Source organism: Brassica napus, chromosome A5 (genome assembly GCF_020379485.1).
Source record: "Brassica napus cultivar Da-Ae chromosome A5, Da-Ae, whole genome shotgun sequence".
Taxonomy (NCBI): domain Eukaryota; kingdom Viridiplantae; phylum Streptophyta; class Magnoliopsida; order Brassicales; family Brassicaceae; genus Brassica; species Brassica napus.
Genome location: NC_063438.1, coordinates 919,689 through 931,852, shown reverse-complemented (window position 1 = coordinate 931,852; position 12,164 = coordinate 919,689). Strand labels below are relative to the sequence as shown.

The 12,164-nt window shown below is 34.3% G+C and overlaps 3 protein-coding genes across 3 annotated transcripts; 2 read left to right on the top strand and 1 right to left on the bottom strand.

Moving 5' to 3' along the window:
* Positions 1–5,283: 5,283 nt before the first annotated feature.
* LOC106450494 (auxin response factor 11) lies at positions 5,284–8,545 on the top strand. Its single transcript, XM_013892165.3, has 12 exons — positions 5,284–5,528; positions 5,608–5,763; positions 5,840–5,992; positions 6,284–6,368; positions 6,442–6,532; positions 6,612–6,779; positions 6,847–6,960; positions 7,070–7,142; positions 7,267–7,417; positions 7,500–7,816; positions 7,896–8,083; positions 8,162–8,545. The coding sequence occupies exons 1-12, from the start codon at positions 5,406–5,408 to the stop codon at positions 8,295–8,297; spliced, it is 1,755 nt and encodes a 584-aa protein (XP_013747619.2). The 5' UTR covers positions 5,284–5,405; the 3' UTR covers positions 8,298–8,545.
* A 1,155-nt stretch (positions 8,546–9,700) lies between these two features.
* On the top strand, positions 9,701–10,614 carry BNAA05G01300D (uncharacterized protein At4g00950). The gene is made up of 2 exons (XM_013892171.3): positions 9,701–10,303; positions 10,387–10,614. The coding sequence occupies exons 1-2, from the start codon at positions 9,866–9,868 to the stop codon at positions 10,456–10,458; spliced, it is 510 nt and encodes a 169-aa protein (XP_013747625.2). The 5' UTR covers positions 9,701–9,865; the 3' UTR covers positions 10,459–10,614.
* Positions 10,615–10,616: 2 nt separating this feature from the next.
* On the bottom strand, positions 10,617–11,885 carry LOC106450500. Its single transcript, XM_013892173.3, has 3 exons — positions 11,657–11,885; positions 11,266–11,348; positions 10,617–10,862 (listed from the first exon to the last, which is right to left on the bottom strand). The coding sequence occupies exons 1-3, from the start codon at positions 11,733–11,735 to the stop codon at positions 10,827–10,829; spliced, it is 198 nt and encodes a 65-aa protein (XP_013747627.1). The 5' UTR covers positions 11,736–11,885; the 3' UTR covers positions 10,617–10,826.
* Positions 11,886–12,164: the final 279 nt, after the last annotated feature.

Here is a 12,164-nt window from a genome sequence, read left to right as displayed (position 1 = left end):
ATTAGGAAAATGAGAGAAAATGGGGAACAAGAGGTTGTTAGGTTAGTGTTGGTGCTAATCATATGCACTAAACTATGTCTAATTTTATTTAACGATCTCATGAATGCACTAAATATATTGTTCTTAATCTTAGTTTATTTAGTTTGCAAACATTATTGTATAAAATCATTTGATGTGGACAAAAGTCTTGCAAAATATCCTCATTTTATTTCCAAAAACTTTATCGTTTTATAATTTGTGATATCCCTAAAATATAGACTGGTTGTATACTTTGTATAGTTCTCCTTGTTAATTAACACCGTCGGCGATATCAATTATTGACATTTATTTTATTATTATTTCTGGCAAGCATTTAGATTATTTATGTTTTAGATTGAGACCCATCCTGGCAGTGAGAGCGGAGATGGTCTCATATGATATGATCATGTGATTTATCATCTGGTCCCCTCGTTTTGCTATTTTCATCCGCATTTTATAATACTAGGAAATGACATACTTTTAGATGTAAGAAAAATTACAATATGGACCACGCATTGTTTTTTTTTTGTCAACGGACCACGCATTGTTAATACAGTACTTAATCGTAAATTCCTTTTTTAGACTTCTTTTGAAAATTTTCTTATGAGTGCAAGTTTGTGTGGATGATTGGCTAAAGTAGATCCAATGAACCCACTCGCACGTAGAGTTCAATAATTAGCTAGAGAACTAACTAATATTGTTTGTTGTTTTACTTTCCTTTTGACCTTCTATATCCGGTGATAAACTGTAGGTTTTCATATGTACTCCAAGTTAGTTAAGGATATAACATAGTTCAGTGATTTATTGTTTTGAAACGGATATTGCCCACCTTATTGTCGAAAATGTATACTAAATTTATAGATTAATAAGAGACGTTGTAGTGCAAGAATACCAGATTTCCCAATTACAAATGGAGAGCTTACTTCTTTGACTAATATTTAATGTTTCCCCCCTAAACTTTTTAAGAAGATGTGACCAATCCTTTGTGACACATGTGAGAGGTGCCTTTATCAGAATAAATGTAATAATAAACACAAACAAGTATACTTGGAATCCCTTCACTTATGTAACAAAAGTAAATGTGTGTACACATCCGACGCCGATATATCGATTTTATTAAAGTGTATAATCATGGAGTCGCCAGAAGAAAATATGTAGAGGAAAAAAATCCTCACAAAAGAAAGATCAAAACATATTTTATGAAAACTCTGGAAATTTAAGACGGGAAAATGTTTTTTTATATTATATTTGTTTGCATATCAGTATTGTGTGTTTAATGTTTGTTTCCCTATATGAAAAATATAATGCAATCCATAATATGTGTTCAGTAAGTGAATCAATAGCATACATGATTCCTTGCATTTGTATATGATTAAAACTCTCACAAACAAAACAAAACAAAAAATGAAAACCATATTTGCCGCATGTGTGTGAGATCACACTTTAGGTTGAGGTTTCAGAACATGTGCACGCAAAAGAAATTGCGCTATATCACTCGACAAGGAACATTATAAGAGGAAGAGCTAAAGAGCGATCTTTTTTTTTTTGGTAAGAGCGATCTTTAGAAATGTGCATATGTCTCCTCGTACTTATTATTCTCTTAAATAAAAATCTCTATTATTTTCATTATATATTTATGCAGCAGCATATTTAACAAGCTGGTCGGAACATGCCAATAGATGTAGTAGTACTCTCCATGTGAGATTTCTGTTAGACAATATGGCATTATCTGTATATATGTGTACCTGTGATGGTAACACTGATTAACATCTAACACAATCACCCTTTCTCAAAAAAAAAAAACATCTAACACAATCACACACGATTTCTTATAACGAAATATATATCAATATTATGTGTTATTTAGATATCCATCTCGATTAATAACTAACGATCTTGAAACAAGGAAAACTTGGTAATATATGCAGCATGGGGGCATTGGAGGTAGTGTTTCTAACTTAATTATTTGACTAAACTATAGTAAGATTCCATAAGATATCCTAAGTTTTATCGGTCCACACACATGCACTAATATAACATTTTTTTGCACTAATATATATACTTGATCATTACAATATGTTTATACTCTACTACATATATATTGATGAAAGAAAAAATACTTTTGCTCATAATGCCGATAAAAATGATCTGAAAATGTCCTTTTATGAAAAGATCGATGCATACTGGGGCACTAATATATCGATCTTGTTGAGATATGCATCTTTATTTGATTAATAGTTATGAAAATTGAAACCATAGCAAGAAAGCTTGAATCCAAGCGCATTCGTCTGATTTGTAAATTCACAAGTTGCACATTTTAGAATTACACGAATCTAATCTCTAACTTATAGCCGAATAATTGGATCAGATTCGTTGTACAGATGGTAACAAAGATAACCATATTATAATTAAACCGAATTTTAATCTTGTTTCTGATACCTTTATCAGCGAGGTCCATGAGCTTTAGTGTTTTGGAGATTCCTTACGAGTTATGACCTTACACTTTTAGTGAAGGGAAAGGGTCATTTCTCGCATATTAAATGATTGAAATAAAGTCAATTAGCTAATAAACATAGTTATGTGCTTACTCTGATCTGAAATATATGTTTACTGTATACATGTCATGCAAAATATGTGTAAAAGAATGCGTGATAAACATCTTATGTAAAGTTTATTCAAATATGAGTCGAATAGTGGAAGATATTCAAGACCAGAACATGTAATGTCCAATTAACCATTTAAGAACTTGTAAAAATATATAAAAGTCGGTATTCTTAAGTAAAAAGATGATTAGGTTAATTTGTGCAATAGTGTATTCAAGATACTAATAGATACGGCGTTGGAATCAAATCTCTTTTTCTTGATGTGTTGTTACCCTAAGCCAACCACTTGATTCTCTTCTCTTTTACTGTTGTTATATTTATTTTAAACACCAAATACTAAAAAGCCAATTAATTTATATTTAGTTATCGTATAATTTCATTTTCATTCATGGAAATTCAATTAAAAAATGAGGTCATGATGTCATTTCCCCATAACTTCGCTTTATCAAAAAAAAAAAAACAATTCGAGGACGATCTTTAGTTGAGACTTGAGACATACATATCTACAAACCGAATATTCGTAATTCTTAGTTATTGTTGTGGCGATTATGACTAAACGAATAATTAACTATAATTCTCAACAAATTAAATAGACTATTAAAAATAATATCATAACACAAATAATAGTTAAATATAGTGAAAGTATTTCCATTGCACCACCAATCAAGCAATTATACATATAAAACATATATTATAATCTTAATATTCCCATCCGTGCGTTGCCAACCACTTTGAATAATCATATTCCTAACCAACAATTTGAGGCAAACGGTCCTCAACTTTTATTGTTCGTTTTCTCTTTATATTATATTATTTATTATCTGTAAAAAGTAGCTTTCTGCATGCGTTGAAGTATTTACAACTTGAGTAAAATGTAATACTTATCGGGATCACGACATTTAATAATGCAACACTAATAAATGTATATTTGTTAAAATCAGTACTAACATCAAATATCTTACATAGACCGACTGACATATACATTGGTTGACGTAGTAGTTGCTAGGCTTGTACAGTGTACAAAGACAACCGCCATAACCGCACTTGACATGGTGCAACTATGTCGCTAACAATCAACCTGACGAAGTATGTTTAAGCTATTCCATGAAGAAATTTGCTGAGAAAATCGTGAAATTTTCTATATCATTAACAATCAGCCCTCAATTTCATCATTTTCCACACATATTAAAAAATTATTAAATTTTTTATTATACCCTTAACTAATATATTATTTTATTTTATTAGTAATAAGTTAAAAACTAGAGATAAAAATGGAAAAAAAAACATATGCATTAAATGTAAAACGGCATTTACGATGAAACAGATTTTAAAGCTTATAAGGACACTTAAAAAATAAATGGAGTTCTCTTATGATTTTGAAGGAAATATATTGTAAAAACAAACAAACATTATATAGTGAATACTATTTTTTGTTGAATTAGTTGTTAGAAAAAACAAGAAATAGTCTATACAATAATGGAAACCGAATAAATATAAAATATTTATATCCCCTCAGAAAAACACTTATCTTTATTTTGTAATATTAAACGTTATCATTGGAATCGATGTGATATGTAATGCAGAATGTTCCATGCAGATAAGAATATTAAGAAGCAAATAGTTTCTACGTGAGAGATCTCGAGTTATCTTTTCAGAATCGATTGTATTTACTATTCTATTTTGTGTTAGTATGTAGTATCGTAGAACAGAGATATATGTCTTTTGTAATCGAACTAAACATGCATTTTCGTTAATCTACGCAAAACAAGAACTCATACTAAAAATCATTATCAGTGTTGGCTTGTTGCAGCGTGAAAGCACGAAGAGACAAAAAAAGAGCGAGTGATAGAAATTCAATGAAAACTTTGACCAGAAACTGATCAAATAACACGTGAAAATAAATACAAAAAAACTGAGCACGCTTACCAACGCCTGCCCTTTGACTATAACGTTCGATGGAATGGCAAAATCTCTCTGCCGCTACGTTCACGAGCCAACACGTTTGCCTGCCACGTTCCAGACACAAGCTATGAGAAAGTAACGTCTCCGTCATATCTTAACGGGAGCCGTAACGGGATCATGCATTAAAAACCAGCTTTTGGATTCACGCGCCTTAATATTATGGTGGTAACTAAAGAAGCTAGTATTGAGAGTATTGAGTGAGTAGTAAAGAGATGAGATAATTAGATCTAAACTACTACATTTATTTATTACTACTAACCTACAACATGGACAAGAACCGTGGTCTTTAATCAAACGTTCTAGATTCGCTCTTAACAATAATTGATCATACGTTTTTGTTGTGTGATCAATTATTGTTATTGAGATTATATACAACAATAATTGATCACACAACAAAAACGTATTGATCAAATGAAAAAGAAAAAAAAAAGTTAATAATAATTGATCATACGTTTCTTCCAACAAAGGCAAAACAGCAGGACGTTTGCGACGGAATGTAAAAACGACATGTAGTGTGGTAGTGTGGAAGGCAGAAGGAGCCGTTTCGTAACTGAAACTGAAAAGCCAAAGAAGAAAACCCGGAAAAGAAAAATTAAATTAAATTAAATGTTTTTTAAATAACCAAACACCAACAGTGTTCCTGTAATGAATTTATAATGTTCTCTAATGAATACAGACATAATAACCGTCGTGTCTCTTTTTTACTTTCTTCTTACCCTTCTTTGATGACTCTTGTCTTCTTCTTCTTGTGTGTTTCTCTGATGAGTTAGTTGCTTTGAGAGTGTGTTTTAATTTAGTTTTTGGTTTTATTTACTTCCTTCGATGGAGAATGTTGTAGATGATCAGTTGTACATGGAGCTATGGAAAGCTTGTGCAGGGCCACTTGTGGAAGTTCCTCGTTATGATGAAAGAGTTTTCTACTTCCCTCAAGGTCACATGGAACAAGTAAAGCTTATGCTCAAATTCTCCAAAGTCTCTTCCTCTTCGTCTTATTTGTCCAATCTCAAGACTTCTTGTTTTGCAGTTGGTAGCTTCAACTAATCAAAGAGTCGTTGATAAAGACATACCAGTTTTTAATCTTCCTCCAAAGATACTGTGTCGAGTTCTTAATGTCATGTTAAAAGCTGAGCATGAAACAGATGAGGTTTACGCTCAGATCACATTACAACCTGAGGAAGATGTAAGTTTCTTTGACTAATGTGTGAGATTAATCAAACACACACAATCTTGATTTTAAATTTGTTTTTTTTTTGCAGCAAAGTGAACCCACAAGCCTTGATCCACCTTTAACTGAACCTGCCAAACAAACTGTTGACTCCTTTGTTAAGATTCTAACAGCTTCTGATACAAGTACTCATGGTGGCTTCTCTGTTCTTCGTAAACACGCCACTGAGTGTCTTCCTCCACTTGTAAATGCTTTTTATCCTTCATCTCGGTCAAGCCGGATTTTAAGTGCTAAAAACCGGATTTAGGTGATAGACAATTTAGTGAAAAATTATATAATTTTTTTAATATAAATTTTAGAAGTTTATAATTTTTTATATAAAAATTTGAGAACTTATATATGTAAATTTTTCTAAAATTTTGGAAGTCACATTTTAATGTTTTACTACCTTATACTCAGGACTGGCCTGACTGGCCATGATCTCCTTCTCTAGACTCCTGGCTTCTCTTTTGCTTAAATCTTTTACTTTTCTTAGGATATGACACAAGCTACACCAACTCAAGAACTGGTAGCTAGAGATCTCCATGGATATGAATGGAGGTTTAAGCATATATTCAGAGGTAATTAAACTCTCCCTTTCTAAAAGAGGGTTCTCTAGCTCAACAAGTCTAATGAGTTTGTTTCATTACATAGGGCAACCAAGGAGACATTTACTTACAACTGGTTGGAGTACATTTGTAACCTCTAAAAGACTTGTAGCTGGAGATGCATTTGTGTTCTTGAGGTAGTTTTAAAAACCTCAGAGTCTTTATAATACTTGTGAGCTTAATACTAATCTTTTATATATTATTATCTTGTTCAAGGGGTCATCAAACTGGTGATCTACGAGTTGGCGTGAGACGTTTAGCTAAGCAACAAAGCACAATGCCTGCATCGGTTATCTCGAGTCAGAGTATGCATTTGGGAGTTCTTGCTACAGCTTCTCATGCTTTTAACACAACAACTATGTTTGTTGTCTTGTATAAGCCTAGGTAAATGTTTCAAGCTTTGGATTCCAGCTAGTAAAGGGATGGTAATAAAGCTTTGATATGTTTTCAGGATAAGCCAGTTCATAATAAGTGTAAACAAGTATATGGCTGCGATGAAGAAAGGATTTGGTATTGGTATGAGGTTTAGGATGAGGTTTGAAGGAGAAGAGTCTCCAGAGAGAATGTATCTTTCTCATTTTCTCTTTTATTACCATTTTGTTTTATTACCGTTTTTTTGTTTCAGTCTTGTCTTGATTCTTGTTGTTTGAAATCTTTGTTGTTTCCTTCTTCAGATTTACGGGTACTATTGTTGGTACTGGAGATCTATCTCCTCAATGGCCAGCTTCAAAGTGGAGATCATTGCAGGTTTAGTGAATATGAAACGCTCTCTAAAGATTTTTTTTTTTTGTAACACAACTCTCTAGGGACTATATATTATATGATTCTTGTTACAAACTTTCTGTAAGCTTTACCAATTTTCTTCCTTAAGGTCCAATGGGACGAGTCATCTACAGTTCAGAGACCAAACAAGGTCTCTCCGTGGGAGATTGAGCCTTTCTTGCCATCCACGCTAACCACATCACCTACTCAACCATATTCAAAGTCCAAGCGGTCAAGACCCATTGATCCATCAGTTTCAGGTACCTTGAAAGACAAGCTTTACGTCTCGGTTTATGAATCTTGACCAGATCTTAGGTTAAACTTTCGTCTCCTGCATTGCAGAAATCACTGGGAGTCCTGTGGCTTCTAACTTCTTGAGCAGGTTCCCTAAGAGCCACGAGCCAAGTCCATCACTCAAACTGTTGTTTCAAGATCCATCAAGTGAAAGAAACTCGAACAAAACCGAGGCTCCAGCCACAAGTTGCTGTAGGTTATTCGGATTCGATCTCAAGAGCAAGCCTGCTTCTGCTCCAAACCCTAATGACAAGCAGCAACTAATAAGCGTTGATTCAAATAACACTGGTTCTGCCAAATGTCAAGATCCTAACTCATCGAAGGATCAGAAGCAGCAAACATCATCAACAAGAAGCCGAACCAAGGTAAATAAGAAACCGTTAACTCTTTACTTGGCAATCAAGAAAGAGACAAACGTTTGTGTATTTTTTTGTTCTTGAAAAGGTGCAAATGCAAGGAACAGCGGTGGGACGTGCGGTTGATTTAACGTTGTTGAGATCATACGATGAACTAATCAGAGAGTTAGAGAAAATGTTTGAGATTGAAGGAGAGCTTAGGACTAAAGACAAATGGGCTATTGTGTTTACTGATGATGAAGGAGACATGATGCTTGTAGGAGATGATCCATGGGAGTACGTAACTCTCTTGTCTCTCTCACTCTCTAAAGTGTTTATGATTGTTTCTTAAACATGATCTCTTGAAATTTGCAGTGAGTTCTGTAAGATGGCCAAGAAGTTGTTCATATATTCGAGTGATGAGGTCAAGAAAATGAGCTCAAAGTCATTGTTGGATGATGAATGTACGATGGTACATCTTGAACCGGACCAGAGGACAGTTAAACTTTAATTACCACGAAGCTCTTGGGTTGGATTCTCTCACTGAGTCACAAAGTTAGGTGGTTTGTTTTATAAGTTGAAGCCAATTAGGTGGTTTGTTATTTAACATAAAAGACTATAATACATTTTGTCGTAAACTTGTAATGACTAATGATGTGTTAGAAGAATAAAATATGATGTGTTAGAAGAATAAAATATGATGTGTTATTTAACATCATATTTTCTCTTTTCAAGAAAAATAAAATGCTTTGAAACTGATCAGAATCTCATAAAAGATGATATTTTGTATTTAAAATGTTGTTTAACCCGTAATTAATTGTTTTATTCATGTTGGATTGTATGATTAGTATTTGCTTGCTATGTTTTATAGTTTCTCGTCTTTTTTTTTTGATCAACCAGTTTCTCTCGTCTTTCAAACCCTTCTAGTTCTTATTTGTGGATGTAATGATCGTTCTTAGGCCTAATTAAAATGATTATCATGGTAGTAATGTAGGCCTATATAAGGAGCCCATAACACTGTTCTACTCGGTTTGACTAGCTAGCCTATTTATAAAAACGTGGTCATTCCAAAAACATGCAAATTTGATAAATTTTGGTATGATAAATCATTTTTTATTAAATAATAATAATTGTATTTAAGAAGACAAATGCAAATAACCTGCTCCCTTAATCTTGTGTTCCGTGTAACAAAAGACCCACCTCTCTTTTTATTTGTTTTTTTTCATTATATTATCGACTTTAATATTATAAAACAATCACCTAAGACCACATTCATCGTATTTTATTAATTTTGTTGTTAAAGTAAATCATCGTTCTGGTCTTTAGACTTGGCAAAGGCACACTAAGCTTGAGAGAGATCATAATAAGCTTGCTGTCGGTGGGAACGTTCACTGATGCATGAAACAACATTTGGGTCCAGTTTCAGCTTTCTTTACATCGTTAATCACAGATTCACAATAAAGTCATTTGTCGGCAGATTATTTTGACGTCAGTTCTATAGTCATTCACTTTATTAATTGTATACAAGTAGTTACAAATTCCCAAAAAAAAAATCTTAAATACAGAGTAGTATCACAAGCAGTATGTGTCTAGTTGCATGAACAGAAGATGATAAAAAGTTAATCACACATCATCGTTGATTAAACGAAAATATATATTGGTCAAGACGACAAAAAGATTGCTAGAACAGCAGTCTCATGCGCAAATTTTTATCAATCGGGTTAGAGTTATTATTACTATTCATTTTAGTTTTATGTATATTTTTTCAAAGCATACTATATATAGTGATGCAGACAGATACAACGTAACATTATATATTTTTAAAATAGTAAAAAAGTGAATAATAAATATTGGTGACGTGTTTCCATTTACAAGAGAGGATAGACTTTTATGAATGGTTGTCTATTTTAGTCATAGTCAAAAATTCCACCGTCCGATCAGTTAATAATCAGAAATGTTGAGACACATTTAATGCATTTATCTACTATATCTTCACTCCTAGTCTCCACTACCTAAAAAGAGATAGAGCCTTATGCTGAAGACGAAGCAAGCAAGAAAGAAACAGAGCAAACAAAAAGAATGAGAGAAGAGAAGGACAAGCTGGCTCTTGTGTTAGCTGCCAAGTCAAGATCATTGCTGTACACTTCGTCACCTGCAACTCCATCTGTGTTTGCTTCTCCTATTCACACACTTGCTTCTGTTCCGTTTTGCTGGGAAGAGCAACCAGGCAAGCCCAAGAACCCTCTTCTTCCTCTTCCTTACCCAAAATGTCTTGATCTGCCTCCACGCTTGCTCCTTCCGGGTGAATTGCCATTGCCTGAGAGGAAGCATCGGCTCTTTGGGTTCATTAGGAAGAAAGGGGGAGGGGACGTTGTCGTCAGGGGTAGTTATGTCTTTCCGTCGGAGAAGGAGAGAGCAGGTGAGATCAATAATAACAACAACATGAAGATCATGAAGTTTAACAGCTCAGGGAGTTTCCATGGTGGTGGTGGCTCTCTAAAAGGATCTCACTTTTGGGTAAAGTAACAGTTCTTTCTTTGTGACTTTGTCTTCCCAAAAGTCATGTCTCTTACTTGTAGGGTCTGGTTGGGTAATTGCAGGGAGGTTTATGTAAGGGATTGAAGCAAGCAATGCCATGGAAGAAGAAGAAGCTGAGAAGAGAAAGTCTTTGAGCAATATTTTCAAATGCATTACAAGACAAAAACTGATCTTCTGATCTACCTATTGAGGATCAGAAGAGCTACTAAAAGAATGCTCTTATAAGACTAGTAAAACTAATATCTTTGTGATGTGTGTATGTATAAATATATATATAATTTCAAGACTCATGAGCCATGGCAAACAAAAACTTTCAAGCTTTTCCATTACATCTGATAAAAAGATGAAAAGAGTGTACAAACACACATGCCTTTTATGTAAGTTTCAGAACAAATAAAAACATGGAGTCTTGGCTTATTTGATTTGCAAATAGAAAGAGTTAAAGACAAAAAGGAATAATGATGATCTGAATGTAAGAAAACAGAGGAAATCATTGCTTGTATTAGGTCTGTTTCTTCCCTGTAACTCCAGCAATAACCTGCAAAAAAAGCAAAATTGGATCTGAGTAAACACTTAAAGCATTGTGTTTGCCTATGCATATTTCAAATACTGAGTTATTAAACAAGTTGTTAACTAACAAGTCTCTATCCTTGTTTGTGAAATCAACAAAACGTGATCATGACATGACGAAAAGCATAGAATGTAACAGAGACACATACATGAACTAATAAGAGAATGACAACAATATGCAGCAAAGTGAAGAGAAGCAAAACATTGAAATGATGTTATATTACAACACACAACAACAAGAACACAAAACTCGCAATCATCCAAACATTCAGCTACGCAACTGGTGAAATCATCAGATTCCGGATCATCAAAATAATATAAACCATATAACACAGACTTGGCACATAGATGAATGTGTTATAAATACTTACATCGGTAAGAGGAGGCGCTTTAACTTGCTTAGATGCCTCGAGTGAGTCTAGAATAGGCCTCACAACAGCAGGCAGAAAGAGTCCTACAAGAAGCATCAGAAAAAAAATGCTAACACTCACAATCTCAAAGACATGGTCTTTCTACAAACTAATACAAAATGAAAGAAGCCCGCATCATCTGATTCTTGTAAAGATTCAAACTTTCGATCCCCCCCTCTTTGAAAAAACCCTAGATATGGCAAATCTCAGATCCCTCAGAGGCATTTCTATATCCTCAGACCAAAATTGAACACATTAGACAATCAATTCAACGCGAAGCTAGACAATCCCCCGATTCTTAGATCAGGGGAGCAACGAATCGAATAGAGAGATTGGATTAGGGTTGCATTACCAACACCGCCGATTAAGCAGGAGGCGGCGACGACAGGCTCCTGCGCGACGAACATCCTCAGTTTCTCCATCACCGGCATCTTTTCTCGCACGCACTATCTGATCTCAGTCTCTTCCGAGCTCGTCGTCGTCGATTGTGACTCGTCTCTTTCGATTCGTTTGATAGATAGTCTTTGATTCCGGACTATCCATCTAAAGGATCCATTCCTCTCAAGTCGGGTCGAGTCATTAGGCCCGAATGTTCGCTGTTATGACTTTTGCCACGTAGTACTAGTAGTAGTAGTAGTGGTGGGGGTGGTGGTAAAAAACCTTTTTGCTTTTTCACCTGCGTTACACGGAAGCTTCATCGGACGTCTGTTTCCCGCTTCGGAACCAGAATCGGAATCGGAACCTTGTGGAAGCTTGCGGAATCTCGCTTCCAAAACGTTTCTAAAATATTCTCTTTAAAAACCTGTTGGAAGCTTATGATTCCGTTTTGGAATCACGCTTCCATTTTTTCTAAAAATACA

Bases quoted from the DNA above. Each gene is read 5' to 3' on its own strand.
- LOC106450494 (XM_013892165.3), top strand. From the start codon at position 5,406: ATGGAGAATGTTGTAGATGATCAGTTGTACATGGAGCTATGGAAAGCT. The intron at 5,529-5,607 runs GTAAAGCTTATG...CTTGTTTTGCAG, and splicing joins CTCAAGGTCACATGGAACAA to TTGGTAGCTTCAACTAATCA. The intron at 7,817-7,895 runs GTAAATAAGAAA...GTTCTTGAAAAG, and splicing joins CAACAAGAAGCCGAACCAAG to GTGCAAATGCAAGGAACAGC.
- BNAA05G01300D (XM_013892171.3), top strand. From the start codon at position 9,866: ATGAGAGAAGAGAAGGACAAGCTGGCTCTTGTGTTAGCTGCCAAGTCA. The intron at 10,304-10,386 runs GTAAAGTAACAG...GGGTAATTGCAG, and splicing joins TAAAAGGATCTCACTTTTGG to GGAGGTTTATGTAAGGGATT.
- LOC106450500 (XM_013892173.3), bottom strand. From the start codon at position 11,735: ATGCCGGTGATGGAGAAACTGAGGATGTTCGTCGCGCAGGAGCCTGTC. The intron at 11,349-11,656 runs GTAATGCAACCC...TGCTTCTTGTAG, and splicing joins CTGCTTAATCGGCGGTGTTG to GACTCTTTCTGCCTGCTGTT. The intron at 10,863-11,265 runs GTAAGTATTTAT...CTTTTTTTGCAG, and splicing joins AAGCGCCTCCTCTTACCGAT to GTTATTGCTGGAGTTACAGG.